Source organism: Pyrgilauda ruficollis, unplaced genomic scaffold, assembly GCF_017590135.1.
Source record: "Pyrgilauda ruficollis isolate IOZ18807 unplaced genomic scaffold, ASM1759013v1 scaffold5, whole genome shotgun sequence".
NCBI classification, from domain to species: domain Eukaryota; kingdom Metazoa; phylum Chordata; class Aves; order Passeriformes; family Passeridae; genus Pyrgilauda; species Pyrgilauda ruficollis.
The window spans coordinates 10,085,337-10,104,140 of record NW_024526599.1 but is presented as its reverse complement, the minus strand read 5'-3'; the positions used below and the strand labels follow the sequence as shown (position 1 = coordinate 10,104,140).

The window sequence follows — 18,804 nt, the reverse complement described above, 5'->3', positions numbered from 1 at the left end:
AAGGACCGGTCACATGCTTTCAGATTGTGTTGAGAAAAGCAAGATTGCTGCACAGCATCAGTTTCAAGATAATGGTGATTACCCAACACAGAACTATCCACAACCTTCCAAATAAGATGATTCTAAAAAGACAAATTGCTATCAACTAAACATTTAAGGAACCTAAGAGTCTAGGTGACAGGATTTTCTGATTACTCATTTCAGTTAACATTCATTTGCTTAGTCCAATATAGTATCAAGGAATTTCCCACATAAGTATATGAAGTTAGCATTCTTTCCCAACATTATCCAATTTCCACATGCTTTCAACAGAAGGCATATTCACTACTGTTTAAGAGCTTCAATGGCTTTCTAAACCTCAGTTAAGTACTTAAGTATGAGTGGTAATGTGAATAGCAGTACAGTGCAGCTTTATAGAATTGCTGTCCTGAGAGCCAAGGGACTGAGTAAGCCTAGTGAAATAAGCAGACTTCTGTTAACTTACTACCCTCTGAATGAGGGGAAAAGACTACAATTACTGTAGAAATTCCACATTTTTAGACATTTCTCTACATCATATATGTGCGACTTATGTTTCCATTTTCGTTAGCTGAAAAAAGAAGTTAGACTATTTCTTAATCCTTCAGTTTATCCTCAATGCATGGCCTTGATTTTTTAAAATATCTGCAATTCTATATTTTATTACATAAACTGTAAAATGTTGATGTGCACTCTATTGTCCATGACAACTTATGCAGATTGCATAAATTCACGTCTGTGCTCATTTGTACTACAAGCTTACATTCTGCAACTATGCACCTTTCAATTTATCTACATTATTTCCACAATCATTTGAATTACAGATACACTGTTGCCATTTTGCTAATGTTGCTAAGATACCAGGCTTATAAATTCTTCCAGTCCTACAGACCTAAACCACACCATATTTTTAAATAGGGGGTCCTGATTTTGCCATGGCTCATCTGCTAAAGCACAGAGCTAAACCTGAGGCCTCTGCATTCACATCATGCTCTGGAGGGCCTGCAGTGCTGAGAAGTGTGTAATATTCCAGTTACTGGGATGGTCCTGCCCTTCCTCAGGAGGTGAGAAACGTTCCATACTGTCCATATTGAATCCATCTGTCCTTGGACTTAACAGAACAAAAATGCAGCTAAAGGATAAGAGTATTTAAATAATAACAATAATACAAAAAAACCCCAAACATTTGATGCTAAGTAATAATTACAAAATGGGCATGTGCAAGAAAGCCCTTGTTTTGTCTTGTCAATGAGATTTGTTGTATTAAAAACACAGAAGAAAAAACACCTGACTCATTTGGACATCTAAGGAATGAGAAACACAGATGTTCACCTCCTGAATGGAAGTTTATGTGTACCATTTTTCTAACTACGTTCTTACCACCCTAAAAAGAAAACTAACATCAGATTCTGATCTACTACTAAGATATTTATTATGATTTGCTGTACAATAAAACATTTTGCATGTATGGAGACACATAAATCACCATTCATTTAAATAATAGGGCTTATTAGTATTGCTGCCTCTTACAGGGAGTCCAGAACTGGGGCAATCAGGGAAGTCATTAGCAAAAAATTAAAGTTCCAGGAAAGAAAATACATTCATATTTATGTACCAACCCACATTCTGTTACATCAGTGTTAGAACAAGATGGGAGCTGCTGGCATGTGCAGCAATTAGCACTGATTTTGACAAGGCAAACAAAACAACCACCTCATCTGTTTGGACTCAATTTATGGATCTGATTTCACAACAAGGGCAAAACACTGGCTCTGAAACTATTTATTTTACTGTAAACTCATTTCTCCTTTATGCTTGAAGTGATGGAAATTATTTATATGAACAATAACCAGAGTAGCTTCAGACTTTCAGTACAGGTTGTAAATATTATGATAGACAAGCAAGGCACTCACTTTATTAGAAGTGCCAGACACTTAGAACAAATAATTATATACAGAAGCCAGCTGTTCACCTAATAATTTCCCAACTCTTAAGCACTGGACTTCAGCATGCTGGTGTTCCCAAAGTAATGTACCAGAAGCAATATGTAGATTGACAGTGTGCTGGCTTGTGATACCTGTATTGGTATACAAGTTAAACCACTGCATATTCAAGATATCTAATTAGACAGAGGAAGTGACCAGAGTATACATTTAACCAAGTTGAGTATCTTTAACAGAAATTACTTTATTTCTCTCCTTTATTTCTCACCTCTTTGACTATTGCTAAATGAATGGTAATATTTTTACTACCTGAACTGTTTTCTTAAACCAAAAAAAAAAGGAGCTTCCCAGTTTTCTTCTTTGTATTACTTCAGTGCTTTCATAGTGTTTACTGTAGAAAGTTTTGTTTACAACTTTTTATGTAGTCAAAAATTCAGCTCATATTGTGCTTTCTGTTGCTTCTAACAACACCCCTACTTTTGGCTTTTGCCTCTGTTTTACAGAGGTGAAGCTGAATGAAGCAGAACAGATTTATCTTTAGAAGTAATGATTAAAACAGCCTGTTAATTTTTGCATCACAGAAATACTGGAGACATTGAGACTTCCAAAATCCCACTGCAGAGAAAAAAGACCAGGTAGCTGAAGAACAGCCATCCTTTTATTTGACGGCAAGTTTTACATTTGCCAGCAGCATGTTAATATCTACCTTGTAGCAGAAGTCATCTCACACAATGCAATTGTTAGGCAAGGACACAGAAGAATGTTCAACCCCTCTCAGGTTGAAAGCCTCTCCCTGAAGGACAGATTAGCTTAACAGAAAAGAATCCAATTTGGTCATATAAAACCAAAACAAAATAGAAACTAACAAAAAACCCCCAGGACACATAAAAATACAACCCAGAGAAACTTTTAAGCTGAAATGAACTTACCAATGGATGCATCACCATCCAAGAGATTGTCATCTTCAGAGGTTTGAAAATCCATAATTACACCTGCTCCATCTAAAAGCTCCTCATCGCTGCTTGCACTAGTTATGCTGTTGTAACTGTTTCGATAGTAGCCTCTATGAAACAGCTGCTCAGACTCCATTTAGCTGCTTTATAACCTGTATGTATACACAAAAAAAAGTTATTTCCTATTTGAATATTCAAAAACCACTACGAAATTTGTATCAAAATAAAACAAGAGTATTTCATGCTTTGGGGAAAACTTTTTATGGTGACTATACTACAAGCTACAGAAAGACAGCAGCAATACAGAACAAATATAACCAAACTGCAGAACAGAGAGCTAAAGCAGGATATCTTACCTGTTATGAGTAGAGAGAGCAAAGAAAGTAATGAGCACTTGGTCATAGCATATAATGGAAAATCTAATTAAATACAGTGCAGCAGGAAGTACATTGGTAAAGGAGAACAGTGAACAAACAGCTACATCAATAGCAGAAAAAGCATGTAAGGCTGTGCAGTTTTTCTGCAGTCTAGTACCACAGGCACTTTTCTGCTCTCCAACGTCAGACATCCTGCCTCTCTTTCAAGCTCTACAATTAAAAGGTCAAGCACAGAAAGGAGTCAGCTGAGGGAACCACTTCCAGTGCAGAGACATGTCTATGGAAAAGACAAAATAGGCCAGTAAAAACCCAGATTTACATGACATTTGCTGACAGCTGATCCAAGCAATCAGAAAATCTCCAGAATGTGCTCTGTTATCCCATAAAAACACTTTTCTGTATCTCAAAGGAAACACAAAAAAGGCAGCTAAGGCTTGTTATTTCCCCAGAAGAGCAGTAGAGTGAAAACTTTAAAGTACTCCTCCAGATTACAAATTTGCTTTAAATAGTTCAAAATCAAAAACAACTAAAAAACCCCAACAACAAAAAACCCAGCAAACACAATGAACACAAAAAAAACCACAAACCAATAAAAAACCAGAATGACTGATCTTAACAAAAGAGCTCTTTTTCCAACTAAGAATCCTGATTAATTAAAAAATCAGTGTAAAATTCAATTTTTCTGTTCAGTACTAGCTACTCAGCTAAAAGGCAGTCATCTGTACTCTAACTCTCATACATCTTCCAACAGACCCTACAAGAGTACTGCACTTAGTGAGAATGCTATGCACCCATGAAGCAAAATGAGATGTAATTAAAATTATCAATACAAGCTTTACACATAAGAATATGTTCTATAGTAGAGAAAACGCGGTGACAGGAACCAAAGAGTAATTTGCTGACAAATTCTGAAAATAATATAGAATTTTAAATGGTTTAACTGTCAAGAACTTTCAAAGGTAACTATTTATTATGAAATAGACATTCTGTATATATATATAGAATCTTATTTTTAAGTATCCTTATAGTATATTTAAGTACACTTATTTAAGTACTTTATGCATATTTCAAGAACAGACAAATAATATGACAGAGACACTTCCCACACCCATTCTTAAATTAAAATTTCAACATGTATCCATATATGTATGGGAGTCTATGCCAGAACACCTGCCCAAAAAATGAAAGCAGAATTAAGCTTTTCTCACTAAATTCTAAACCTCCCATATTAAATTTAAAATCCTGCATATTTTTTAGTTATTAAATAAACCTGCCCTTCAGAAAAAAATTTAAACTCCGAAATTACAAGAATTTTACAATAGCTCTAAAACAAAGACCATGTTTTGGCCACTCTTTCTCTTGGTCTCACCTGCATGAAAATGACATTTCCATTTTTACCACAGATTCAGCATATCCAGCTTTCATTTATTTATTCTGTCTGCAACATGAAAATATTTAAGCAGGATGAGAACACCACTCATTTACCAAATTCAGGATTTGGAAAATGGGTGAATGAGTTGTGAGGAATTTCTCACTGTATTTTTTAGACCACTAGCAGATTATTTCTTAGCAAAAATGTACCAAAAAAATCTTAACACTTCCAGTTAAGCTTCAACCACAAAAATTCTTAAGAATACTCAATTATTCAAAGTTAAAATTTAGGGAATGCGTATGCTAACCTTTACAGAAATACACAGGCAGATCATTCTTTGTAGCATTCAAAAAACCCAACAAGATAATACTTGTAAAGCACAGTCTTAGCTGTAAAACTGCAACAAAACCTCACAGTGTTCATATTAATGTTCTACTGAATCTTAACAATCTTAGTTAAAAACACTTAATAGAACAGCCTGAGAAGTTTCTTCATTTTTACGACAAATACCAGTATAGAATATCATTACTATAGACCCGATATTCACAAAAGTAGAACCTATAATAAATACTCATTTTGATACTACTTTTTATCTCCTTAGCTTTAAAAAAAAAATATATATATATATATAGGAAGACAACAAAAAAAACAACTAAAACTTGAGAGCCTAATTACCGGATGAATACCAAACTCATGCTTCTGGTCATATGATGACTAACATTAAGGGCATTGACTCTAGTTTGTATAAAGTATTCAAAACCACTGCATCTCCACTCCCTAAAATGTCATAACCAGAGAGATGATAGTTACCCATATTGTGACAGCTGAAGAATTACACCCACTGGCACAAAGATATCAGCCTACCTGATGGAAGGCTGCTTCTTTCACACCCAGTCACTAATGGGAATACCTTTTAATGACATTTCACACTTACCAAGTTACTAATGTGAATACTTTAATAGCATTCAACCAAACTGGCTGGAGTAGCTGAAAACTCCAATTTAAACTTACTAAACTAACCTAATTTACTGATACATTAGAAAAACCTCTGCTATCAGAGTTGAAGAGTAGTCTCCCACACAGGTACAGTAACAAGCAGCTCTACGAGTGGTAAAGTCTTGGAGAGGTTTTCAGTCAACTATCTAAAAAGAATGAGAGGAAAAAAAAGGAAAAACTAACAACATAATCCCTTAGCATGAACCTGAACTAAGTATGAAAGCAAGTATGACTCAAAAGCTTTAGCTTCAGAGGCAGATACTGATCCTTAGTCAAATCACATAAACAACTGTGTCCACGGCTGCTGCTTTGGAGCAAGCCTAAAACACAAGTAAGATACAGTACTAATTTCTAAACTAATGGGTCAGTACCTATAGCTACAAATATTCAGTCCAGGAAAGAAAAGATGAAGAGTTCCCTCGACCAAAAAAAAAAAAATCTCTGATGTCCCTTCTGTGATTGTATTCAGATGAGAAATAAAATTGCAACTCCTTAAGGCAACTGAAAGGTAAAACCCATCCTCCTCTTTTGAAGGGCAGGAACTTTGACTGCAGTTTCCATTGTAGACAATGTAACTTCTGTTTGTTGAGCCTAAGGTCGTTTTCTGTTTGATGAAAAGACACTACAACAGTGTCTCTTTACAGTTTTTTAAAGGCTTTTACTCCTTTTTAACGTGGACTTGTGTTGAAGTCATCTGAGGGTTATACAACGGAGCAGAGCTTTTACACATCAACAGAACTCTCATTAATCATACTACTTTTCTTCAACTTATCATAAAAGTGCACTGAGCAGTCCCTAACTATGTGCACAGATTCCTAAGCTCAGGGTCACACCAGAGTTGAGAATCTTTCAGACAATTCCGTTCAAGTTCAATATAGTTCAGGATTGTCAAATTGGAATGTGAAAAAGCACCACTATCCTCAGTTAACTCCAAGCATCTTCTCAATAACAGCATCAACCACAGATTTTTAAAGTCTGAATTAAAATTTTTTTAGAGACACACTAAAGCCCCTGAGATCAAGTTAAAAATCCTATAGAATGCTCCAAAACATAACACAGGAACAGGACCGCTACTTGTGAAATCTTGTGGGGACCCCTGGTGGTTCCTGGTTCTTACTCTACCTACTAAAAAATTTCCAGCTTCAAAGGAGTGAAGAAAAATACCAGCTAAAGAGGAACATATCCCCTGTACTCCGTCAGAAGTGACAAGCCTTTGGTCACCAGAAACAAAAAAGGCTGGGCACTCCTCTTGGTATATGCAAGTATTGAATCCCAGAAGATAAGGGGCTAATGTGTATGTCTCAAATAGTGATTACTGGATGGCTGTTGAACCAACCAGGGATTGTTGGTAATAACAGACAATTGTTGGTACTAACATGATAAGGAACAAGACTCTCAGGAGAAGGGGTCATGCAGAGGTAGGGCAGCACTCCCCTGGGACACACATCCTCAGTCTAGTTCCAAAAGAGAAGTACAACACAGTACAGAGCAAGCACAGGAATGAGGCCAAGGTGTGGGCACAGACTGTAGAGAGGGATCAAGACTATCCCAGCCCCCTGAAGCTCTCCAGCCCATTTCCAGAAAGGTCTGAAATAATGGACTGCATACGATGGGTAATTTGCACAGAAAACAAGAAGCCTTCCTGGTGAGGAAACCTAGCTATTAAAAAGTACCCCCAGCAAGCCCAGGAGAGCCCCCAGGACATCTCATCAGCTGTACTGATGCTGGAAAACCAGACTAGTGATCTCTTCTTCTCTTTTCCCTTTCACCCTATCCTTTTATCCAAAACCCACTGCCATGCACTTATACAGACTAACATAGCAACTTCCATGCCAAGTGTGTAATGCACTAACAAAACTTTCTGATTGTTTGCAGACTCTGACTTTTGTTGTTCCTTCTGACTACGAGCATTTATGAATCTTGAATGCCTCCTTGCCATTAAGAGAGAGACATCACAGTAGCATAGTGATAAACTGACAGATGCAGTAAGTACAGCTATTTAAACTTCAAGGCCAGGAGTGAGTGCTGACAAGACTTGCTCTGCTTCTTGCTCTGGATCCTCTCAAGCAACAGTGTTGAGGCAGTGAGGTGAGGAAGGACTGATCTGTGATCAACACCTGGATCTTGCTCACGGCTGACATCCTTTGCTGGACTACACAGAAGCCACCTCATTTTTTTACAAACAGCTCTCTCAACCATTACAAGTGGCCATTCTGGTAATTTTCAAAGGAGGAAAAAAATATATAAATTTTTTTTCAGAAAGACCTGTGAATCTCTGAAGTTAATAAACAAGAGTGTTAATAGCCTGTTCCTGCTTTTTAATAAAAACAGATATTCTAACTAAAGGAGATTTAAAAAAAAAAAAAATTGAAAGGTTGTGAAGATGCACAAACAGCACCAAAGCAACGTATTTCCTAAATCAAGTGTGTTAGCCGGTCAGAATGCACAGCAAGTTGCCCTCACTTGAATATTCTTCTCTCCAGCTGTAAAACCTAGTTGAAACATTGGCAAGGGCATTCCCAAAATTATGTGTATTTCATCAGGGTCTACAAATGGTAGACAAATTTCTGGCAGGAGAGTCCAGACAGAAATTTACTGTTCAATAGTGGTATCAAGTTAAAAACAAGACCCATGGTGGGTATTTCACGGGGAAAAAAAGAAATTGGGTTCATGTGAGATTTTTAATATTACCAAAAAAAAAAAAAATCACCTATAGTTAACTAAAAGGCTTTCAGCTAAAAGACTGCAAAGGAGGTGAGTTATCTTAAATGTGTTATATAACCACAGAGATGAGGTCAGTTCACTGAGTTCACAGTTCACAGATTTATTAAAAATAATCCATCCTCTACCTATCCAAAGAAAATAAACATTCTTTAAAATTTCTTAGGAATAAAAACTGAGATTTTTCTACCTGTGGTAATGACATAAGTGCTTAGTGCACAGATTGTTAGCTCTTCTCAGGTGTCTTAGAAGCTTCACTGCCCAAGTTAAAGAATATTCACGTCTCAGCACAAAACAGATGAAAACTGCTAAGTCTGTAAGATTAATAGTAACTTAAAGTTGTCTGCAAGACTAGAAGCAAAAAAAGTCAAATAACAGTTAAAGGAATCTTCAGTTTTCTTTCCTAGATATACTCTGGAAATCTGTAGATTCAGTTTTCAAAATTAGAAAATGAATGTGTTTGGAAGCATATGGAGAACAGATTTTTTTTTCACATCATGTACATGAGACAAATTGAAAGCGGAAAACTCAGGGGAAAAAGCTGCAGTAGATCAAAAACTGCAGATAACACATCAAAATCCAAGAAATCTGGCAGAGAACACTAATTTGAAGAAAAAAGCAGAAGGAACTCAAACACAAACTTATCTTTCAGGAAAACTAGTACTTGAATTTAAACTGGCAGGATGTCAAGACATTAAATCACCCCAGTAGCTCTATCTGGAATTTAAACAAAGTACTGAAGTGAAATGCCATTTTTACTATTTCATTTAGGAAACATTTCTTCATTGTACTTATTGCAGTATGAACATGCAAAATACACATTTGAGTACTTCATCTCCTCTGAAATTTTTAGAAAAAATTATCAAAATATATCAAAAATAAGGAGAAAAAATAACAGCAAAAGTTATTTTTATCAAAGGGTCTGTGCCCAGGACTGAAGTTAATTCACTTTTTCATTTACTACTCCTCCTTAGCCCCACAAAGTAAGCACAGTCTAATCCTGTAACTAGAAGCCTAAAGAAAATGCTTAACAAAAAAAAAAAAAAAAAAAAAAAAAAAAAAAAAAAAAAAAAATCAACTGAATGCCTAGAAAGTTCAAGGGGAAAACATCCAACTAGACTCTCTGGAAGTTATTAAAAGTAATTGCTGGTACCCACTATGAAGTTATAAATTCTTTTCTTTACACTCATTTCCAGGAATATACACTCAAGACTACATAATACAAACTAATCAGGGTACTCCAGATGTAGACACATTCATAACCATTTTAACAGCTTTGTCTAGAATTCCTTCTATTATGCATGAAGCCTATGAATTACTTCATAAACTTCCTTCTCCAGTAATAAAAAATATCAGTTCATTAAGTATAATTACTATCTCAACAATTTACATTTTTCAATTTCTTTGTTTCTAAAGCAGAGCACATTTCCCAGCAGAAAAAAAAAGTTTACAGCCCTCTTATCATAGTCAATTTAAATGCGTATTGTTCTGTCCAGACTTTATTCTCTCAGCTGACTTTTTATAAAGGCTTCCAAAATTCAAAAACAAGCTTCAAGTTTACTCCAAAAATTTGTAATTATCAACTTTCTACTGTTCTGAGCATCTTCAGTTTGCAAAGCATGGCATATAAACAAGCACAAAGTACTGTATTGCAGAGCCTCCTCGTCCACAAGCACAGGTGAAAAGCTGACCTGACACCTGAACAGCTTTAGCAAGTCAGACAACACAGAACCTGCACTTGAAGGTTATGACATAAGGGAACAACTGAAACAAGGAGGGCAGAATTGGGAACTTGCTCACAGGCATTAAGCTGAAATCTTACTTTTGGGAAAATAAGCAGAGAGAGTACAAAAGTACTCTCAGCAATTCCAGGCACATGATTACTGCCACTGCTGACAACTTTTGGAGTTTATTGGGTTACTGCTGCTGTCAAGGTGCCAAAGCAAGACATTTAGGAACGTGCAAAATAGTCTGAGAATTAGGAAATTAACTGAAATTGGCACTATCACTTCTGGCACAAATCTCTTCGGCAGTAGAGCTTCTACTCTACTTTTTTAATTTATGACCAAGTTAAAAATATCCCTACTGCCAAATTATTATAAGACTTTACCCTGAAACCTTGATCTGTACAGTTACACTTATTCACATGCACATGAAGTCAGTTTTTTCCTGCTCTTATTTAGCTATCTCAACGTTCCTAGAATGCCTTTTGGCCCTTTTGACAATGGTTGTGAACTTGGAACAGTTGTCCCAGCTTTAGTGCTCTACACTCAAGGAATGCATCTCTGCTGTTCAAGGTAAGACACACACACACACATAGACCCCAAAGCAAAGTGTGTGTGGGGGAAGCCAAATTGTATATTCAGTGAACAGGAGAAGATATATTACACAGCCAGACCCACCTGTTCATAGAGTAACCAGCACAGTGGGTTTTCACTTGCAGGTTACTCAAACATCTATTTGCTGTAAATGTTTGTGTGCAAAAGACCACAACAGGAAGTATAAACATGGTCATGAGAAAAACTATGACAAATTCATAAAATGAAGTGGTTCAGAGCAATGCAGTCAAAAAGAGCAAAAGCCAACAGCTTCAAGTGTCTTTCCTGGTCAAGAATTTGGATAGGCTTGCTCTTATTACAAAGGGAGAAGAGGAAGGAAGGGGGGGAATTTTACCCAGGATTACTTTAACTTGAAAGTATTCACTACAGAGAGAAGAGTGGAATAGTAAACCACTCAAAGAGGACACTGTAAAAATTTGGGCAAAGAAAACCTTGGAATACAACAAGTAAAATGTGTTTCTAGAAACATTACAATACACATTCTGTATGACATCTACCATTATCAGGCAAAGAATTTTTAGGACTGACATACCAATACTAAACAGAAGCAAACAAGAAAAAAGCTCCATTTTTCTGAACACCATGTAAATTCTGTTTTCACATGTGTTGCAGAGAGATGCAGAGTCATTGTGTTTCAAGCTACCTGTAGTTTTCCCAGAGCAGAACTCCTTCCCACTCTGACAACTTTGCAGCAAGTTTACATCTGCTTGCCAGCCAAAGAAACAAGACATCAAATTTACAGTAGTTAGTGAAAGACTTAGTTTAGCAAAAGTGATAGTGACAGCTGGTGAGTTCTCTTTTATTATTCTTCACAAAGGTATGTTTCCTATAATGCACAAGTATTTTTTAAAATTTTACATTACAGCATATTGACATTTCCTTAAATACAGAAACAGTTTTGATGACTATCTGCTTTCAAATCTGTCATAACAACACATCCTTCATTCAAATAGCTGTATAATAGCTTCTGCAAAGAAATATCTCTGTTGCTAAGGGATACTGAAAATAAACCCCTTCACAGGTCCACCAAAAAGAACAGCATCTAAAAGCAAAAAGCACACATTCACCTGACAATTTCTTCCACAAACACTGCACCAGAACCTTCAGAGGTCCCACAACTTCAAAAATGAGATGCAACTCTTCACACCCAAATGACTACCATTTACCAGTATGTTGGCAAAAATATTTAAGCATCTATTCTAACATAAGTTAGACTCAGAAACATTTTAAATTTGGTTGTAAGGCCCTATTTTACCTAGTTTAGTACTTTAAAGTGTGACACAGCAAATTTACTACACTACACAGATCACTATCAGCACACGATTTTCCACTGTCACATTCATAACCATTCATTTTAAGTGAGAATTAATACACACTTGTTTTACAGCCATTTCCACGGTTTTGGCTAGGGCCGGGAATAATTTTGGACAAGCAGGGAAGATAGTATGAAAGAATGCACTCAATATTCAGTTTTAACCTCCCTGACCTGCACGCCCATATAATTATGAGGCTCCAACAAGAGCCCATTACCTCTCTCCCTTCCCTAGGAGCGGCCCTACTAGCCAAACCCGTGAGCCAACATGAAGCGAGCAACTCATGCAGAATAATCCTTCCAGCGCTGCTTAAGTGGGGAGGAGACCCTGGACATGGCACAGACCCCCGGCTTTCCCCAAGGCGCTGCCCGGAACAACACCGGCATGGGGTGACACGCGCAAACATGCTGTGTTTACTCTGTGTAACACGCGGGGCATTTCCCCCTCATCCCGGCCTTTCGGGGGAGGCACACGGACGAGGTGAGGGATACGCGAGGAGCCACCACGTCTGTCCCGTTCCTTCCCAGCCCCGGCCGGCCGGAGCCGCCTGGCTGGCGGGGCGCAGCAGCCGCTGGGCGGGCGGGGGCTGCCCGCTGCCCTCCTGCCGCCGCCTCGGCCCCGCTCGCTCCCCTGCCGTGTCCCTGGGCCGCGGGGAACCCGAGCCTGCCCCGCCTCGCCTCGCCCCGCCCCTGCCCGTACCTGCGCGGGCGGTGCCGCCCGCTGATCCCCGGGGAGGCGCTGGCTCATCCTCCCTCCGAGCGCCAGCGGGACACGGGCGCAGCCCCCGGACCCGCGGCCGCTCCGCCGCCCGGCACCGCCCCCTCGGCCCGGGGAGGGCGGGGATTCCCACCGCGCAGAATCGGCGCCCGTCGGGCCCCCGGGGTCAGCATCGCCGTCACTGCTGATTCTGCTTCCCGCGGTCCGCCCGGCGCGGGTCCGGCCCTCGCTCCCGCCCTCCCGCCGAGGGGCGCGGCTTCCCGGAGGCCCGGGAGGGGCCCATGCCGGGCTCCCTCGCTGCGAGGGCGGGTTGAGGGCCCAGGGGGAGGCAGGACAGTCCCGCGCTTCAGAACGGGGTGGCGGCGGCTTCCCAGGTAAAGGAGGCAGAGAGGAGCCGGGTACATCGCGGCATCCTTCGGCTTCGGGCTAAAACTGCGCCGCCTCTAAATTCCAGGCGCTGCGGAGGCCCCGAGAGGTTAAGGGTTTTACCTACAGAGAAAACGCAGGTGTCGGGCTGAGCACGGAGCTCCTGGGTACTGCCAGCCGAGGTGCTGAGGCCAGTGTGGGGTCCACTTAACACACAGCTAGTGCAAGTTCCACCAAAACGTGTCAAGTCAAGGGGTGGAATTTTTTTTTTTTTCCTTAAGAAAAATGCCCGCCGGTCCGCTTATGTGCAAGGCTAACAAGCCCGCAGGGCGCCGTGCCCTGTGGCACTCGGACTGAGAAGGCGCGTTGTGAATCACGAGGCTTTTTGCCCATAGGTGCCACTAAGGCGCGCTTTGGAGTCGGGAACGGAGGAGCCGCAGGTGCAGCCCGACCCTCCCCGGTAAGCGCTGCGCTCGGCCCCGCCGCGGCACGCTTTCCCCTAGGAGCCCCGCCCCGGGGCTGTCCTGGAGCAGACACGTACCGCCGGTGCCGGGCTGCACGGTGTTGTGGGTCGCGGGTCGTTGGTGAAACACTTGTAGCTGTTTTAGGGGGGTTTCCCCCAAAAACGCTGACACCCGCTCGCGCCCCGCCCGTCACGTGACCGCGGCCGCGCGTTACCAGGGTGAAGCGCCGCTAACGCGGGCAGGGCCGCGGCCCCGCCCCGGTGCAGGCTCGCCCAATGGGAGCCGAGCTGCTAGGCGGGGTCGCCAATAGGGGCGGATGGGGGCGGGGCCTTGCCAGGCGCGAGGCCAGGTTGGGCAGTCGTGGCCGCGGCGGGCAGGTATGGCGGGGTGGGGACCGGGCGGGCGCGGGCAAAGCTGAGGCGGGGCGGGGACGGAGCGGGCTAGGCCGGGCGGGGCCGCCCTTCTGGGAGCCGGGCAGGTAGCGGGTGGTCTCTTCCAGCCACCCTGAGGCTGGTTGTTCCCGGCCGCGCCTCTCGCCCCGGTGCTGGGTTTGCTCTGGCTGTGCGGGGGCGGCGGCCTGGCGGGGCCCGCTTGCGGAGCGCGGCCCGGCTCGGCCCCTGCCCTGCCCTGCCCTGCCCTGCCCCTCTCCGTACGCGCGGCCCCGGCCTGGCCGTGCGCTCCGGTCGGTCGGGCTGCCTGGGGATGTGACTTGCGCTGCTCTCCTGCATGTCCGATGAACTGACTTGCTGCCCTGGGCTCGAAAAGACAACGCCCTGTCAGCGCTGATGTCCTTCCTCTGGACGCATGTTTTTCCCTTGCCACATATAAAAATAAGCTCTCTAACTCATGGAGGATTATATATCCGCTTTGACTGAACTGTGACTTCTCGCCCAAAGGCTGGGTGCTGCCCATTTGTATTTGCACGGAGCAGCACGCAGAGGCAACCCTAAGCTATGCCTAATGCAGCTGTTTTAGCTGTAGAACGACTCTAGTTGTTTCATAACGTAGGGTAGGAAGAGAACTTCAGTAGAGTCATGCAAAGTTCAAGTTGTATCCCACCTGCTGTGCTTTTAATGTTGCCTGAAAAAGAACATTGAAGTTAGTATCAAGACCTTATGTTTAGAAGTGCAACTTTATATTGAACTATCTTTATGTACTGTAAGAAAAAAACCAACCTTACCAAGACACTGCAGGCCTGTAAATTTAACTTTTTACTTTCCTGGTAGTTATGCTTAGTCTTAGTAGGCTTTGCATCTCCTCTTTTGCAGAACAGATTACTTTATGTCTCTCTTGTTTTGTCTTGTAATGCTAATCAGGCTTATTAATTTTAGTCTGCTTTCATGGTATAGGTCATGTTAAGCAGCATCTGTGTGTAGTACATGGTAATTCTGTAAAAAAAAATCTAAAATTGAGGAGAGACTCTGATTGTGAGACCTGTGATGTGTGTGAAGTTTGGATCTAAGCTACTAGGATCTCCTGTTGGAAGGAAGCTGGGTACAGCAAAGCAGAAATGCTATTCCTTCTTGCAAGTGAGGCTTAAGTGAAGAAAATCTTAGGACACTTTTGTCTTTTTCAGCTTACAGAAACTTTCTCAGGGTATGGAAGCTCTTTTTGATTTTAAAAAAATATAATCTTTTAGTCTACTGTGAATTTTCTCTAGCATTTGTCACTTTGGTCTTTGTTTTGCCCTTTCGCTGTGCTGTTCTGACACATCTGTATATTGCCATAGCTTCTGCTTGCAGCTCCCTAGTGTCCTGTTTTTACCAAAGTAATTTTTAATATGGAACCTTAAACACCATAAAAATTCACCTGAGTACTTCTTTTAATCTGAAAAGGTAGTCTAAATGGTCAGATAGTACATGAAAAATAGGGATTTGTGCCATGTTGTGATTATTGGTTTTATATGCAACGTGAAAAGAGTCATTCAGTCAAGCTTAAGGCCACACCTCTCTGTACTGAATAATGATTTTAAACATGACGGGGATATGTTGAATTCAGGCCATTTTTAGCTTCATTACAGTGAAAAAAAAAGCTGGATTTAGTGCATCTTAAGGACCAATGCATAGGAATTCTCCTCGCCTCCATTGTATTTCTTCCAAGTAAAGCTGAACAAAACATTTTTAACCAGGTGCCATAGCTCTATGATTTTTGTGTGGCAGCTGGATCAGAAGCCTTGGCACTGATTTCATTGATTTATTTAGAGACAAAACAGATTCTTTTTAGTCAAAACGAAAGATGAAACGGGTTTTAGTTATGCAGCCCTTGTTGGCCCAAAATGATCCAACTGTACCAAAATAGAATTGAGACTAAGAGTAGATGATTTACAGAAAATCTACTGAAGAGACAAATGGATCAACATTTTGAGTTTTAAAAAAATACCATTCCCTGATCAGGCTAAATCACTAAGTACACCTAATTAAATATGCTCATGTTTTTTTTGTGTTTGTTGGTTTGTTTTTCCAGTACTCAAGTAAGGATGCCTTAAGACAAGAACTATGGATAAATATATCAAAGTAAGGAAGATTGGAGAAGGATCCTTTGGGAAAGCAATACTTGTCAAAGCTAAAGAAAATGGCCAACAGTATGTCATTAAAGAAATAAACATCTCTAAGGTAAATTATTGTTATTAATAAATTCCTGAGCCATTCTTTTTGTACTTCTGTTCTCACAAATCATTATTTTCCTTCTGAAGATGTCAAATAAGGAGAGAGAAGAATCAAGGAGAGAAGTTGCTGTTTTGGCTAACATGAAACACCCAAATATTGTCCTGTATAGGGAATCATTTGAAGGTAAGATGAACTAATACAGTAGAATCTGAAGTAACATGAATGACTGTGCACTTCTTACTGCACTTAGTCTAAAAGTCAGGGAGTTTTCTCTCTTTAATCAGTATTTTTCATACCTTTATTACTTACTTCAGTTATTTTCCATATTTTTTTCGGAATTTGCATCCGTGTTTAAAAATAATTGTAATTCAGGAAAAAGGGGAACAAATAAACAAATATTCATGACTGTACCTTTACATGCATTGGTTTTGGTTGGTGCTTAAATGAAAGATATTCTCTTGTTTCTCTTGAGCATAAGTCTCCTTGCATATACCCTAGCAACTAGAATGCTTGTGTAGGTTAAATTTGTGTAGGTTAAATTACAGTCTAAATTTGGATATTGATAACCTAGCAAGAGCAATTTTATGTCCAAGTCTGTTGTCTTAGAGTGCAGTCTTCAGTAAATGCAACCATATAGTTGCTTTCAGAGCTGGGAAGATAGATGGGACTGTTTACTTCTTTAGGCAGTGAAGAAAGGAGAAATATTATTCAACATTGTCTTCGGAATGTAAATGTCTTCGGAAATGGGAAGAACTGAAAAAAGGTTCCAAAAACCTATTATAAAAGTTAAAATATTATTAAAAGCCCCTAAATATTATTTGAACTGCTGTTCAGAGATTTTGGTCTCTCTTCTTCTTTCCTTCATTTCTGCTGACTTTGTCTTTTGCCTGGGGCTTACACTTTGTCTTTTCATGAAATTAGATTTTTGTGGCATAATCATATTACACAGCCACACTTCTGGTTTATAAATGCACACGGCTTTCTTCATTGTGGTAGAGGGCTGTTCTTTAAGACTGCTTTTTTCTTACAAGGTAGATCCTGTAATCCATAATTCACAAGACTTTGTGTTGCATCTTTATTGCCAGAACACATTGACTTTGAATACGTTGAACATAGAGTTCATAGAAGAGAATTATTTCAGCAAGAGATGTACAAGAAATGTAGACTCCTAGAATCATCCTTTAAAATAACACTAATTAAAGACAATAAAATAACCAAACAGAGAAACTTTAAGGGTTTGATGTTTTGAAAGGCAGAAGCATTCTATGGGAGTGAAATTTAAGTGAACTTAGTTGATTTAATTTGTTGTAATTCAAAGGTTTTTAAGTGTTGTGACTAACTTTTTCATAAAATAGGAGTTCTTTTTCTTTTGAGCAGCATGTGACTGATTTTCTGCAGTTATTCATCTCTTCTCAAAATCATGCCTAGTATGTGAGTAGTGTAGTTCTTACGTTTTTGGCAACTTGCAATTTGCTTCTGCCTAATCTGTTTTTTCATCAGTAACTGGGGAAAACCATAACTTTGAATGAAATGTATTATGTTTGTTCATACCTCCTGCTGGAAACTTGCATGGGATCTTTTGAAGTCTCCTGAGATTTCATTCAAAAATGAGAAAATAATTGTTTCCATCTCCCATTGTCTGCTGGAAGTTCTCTTACTGTACTTCAGACCGAAATAGACTGCATGTCTAGTATGAAAGCTGATGGTTGTCATGTTCTGGCAAGTCCAGGTAAAATTCCAAGAAAAAAGAAATCAAATAGAGGCAACTTAAGATCCCTTTTGGTTAGGGGGATCTATAGGATGTTTGAAAGAAGTTGAAAGATTGATTTTATATTACGTTCATAAAATGACACCTTTAATTTCATAGTGGTTTTGAACAACACCATGTTGGAACATTGGTTCAGTAGATGTAATTCTTTTCCCTCCCTATCAAAATAGTCCAGTGTTACCAAAATGGAAAAATTAGGTTTTGAAACTCAAAATAATAAACATATTTTTGCTTGAAGTTTTAGAAGATGGACTAATAAATTATATCTAAAGCTGCATGTGAAAAAGTAAATTTTTTGTTGCTTTTTCTGTGGCTGTGGTGAAGATATTTAGAAAGTTAAGTAAAGAAGGGTCTTGCTTTTGTCTTTTTGAAATACTTTGTCTTTTATTTTACAGAAAATGGCTGTCTGTACATAGTGATGGATTACTGTGAAGGAGGAGATCTGTTTAAAAAGATTAATGCCCAGAAAGGAATCCTGTTCTCTGAAGATCAGGTAACAGCAAACTGCTGTTATAGTGTTTTGTTGCAGGATACTTTTTCATTAATTTGAAATTATTTTGGTTCAGGTTATAGATGTGGTTGCTTAATATAAAAGGAGATTCTCAGTCATTCTTGTTGCTGTTGATCTATGTAGTACCATTAAAAAGCAAAATCAAACCAAACAAAAAAACCAACTGCACCAAAAAAAAAAAAAAAAACCCACAGAAAGAAAATATGGTTAAAAGTCCTGGGTATGTTACTTGAGATTTTGTCTCTATGTGTAAGATGCTTTTAGAAGTTGGATCTCTTGTGAAGTAAATCAAATCCGAGACATGAAAAATACTGAAAGACAATATGAATATCCTTAAACC

At 39.7% G+C, this 18,804-nt stretch overlaps 2 protein-coding genes across 27 annotated transcripts in view; one reads left to right on the top strand and one right to left on the bottom strand.

Annotated features, from left to right (window-relative positions):
* The window catches only part of CLCN3 (chloride voltage-gated channel 3), a 59,961-nt gene extending 46,214 nt beyond the window's left edge, over positions 1 to 13,747 (bottom strand). For 6 of the 7 annotated variants that reach the window (XR_005956182.1, XR_005956183.1, XM_041480043.1 and 3 more), the window contains exons 1-2: positions 12,732 to 12,861; positions 2,891 to 3,066 (exon numbers count right to left, since the gene is read on the bottom strand). Coding sequence is in view for 5 of the 7 variants with exons in the window: in XM_041480043.1 (XP_041335977.1) it covers positions 2,891 to 3,050 (160 nt within the window). In the remaining 2 variants the exon portion in view is untranslated. Of the gene's footprint in view, positions 1 to 2,890; positions 3,067 to 12,731; positions 12,862 to 13,656 lie in introns of those variants that run through there. The other variant, XM_041480042.1, reaches the window with a different exon arrangement.
* The window catches only part of NEK1 (NIMA related kinase 1), a 44,211-nt gene continuing 38,393 nt past the window's right edge, over positions 12,987 to 18,804 (top strand). For 12 of the 20 annotated variants that reach the window (XM_041480026.1, XM_041480025.1, XM_041480035.1 and 9 more), the window contains exons 1-5: positions 12,987 to 13,123; positions 13,511 to 13,575; positions 16,043 to 16,191; positions 16,272 to 16,368; positions 18,349 to 18,446. In XM_041480026.1, the coding sequence (XP_041335960.1) occupies positions 16,075 to 16,191; positions 16,272 to 16,368; positions 18,349 to 18,446 (312 nt within the window). In that variant the 5' untranslated portion in view covers positions 12,987 to 13,123; positions 13,511 to 13,575; positions 16,043 to 16,074. The other 8 variants (XM_041480022.1, XM_041480021.1, XM_041480023.1 and 5 more) reach the window with 8 other exon arrangements.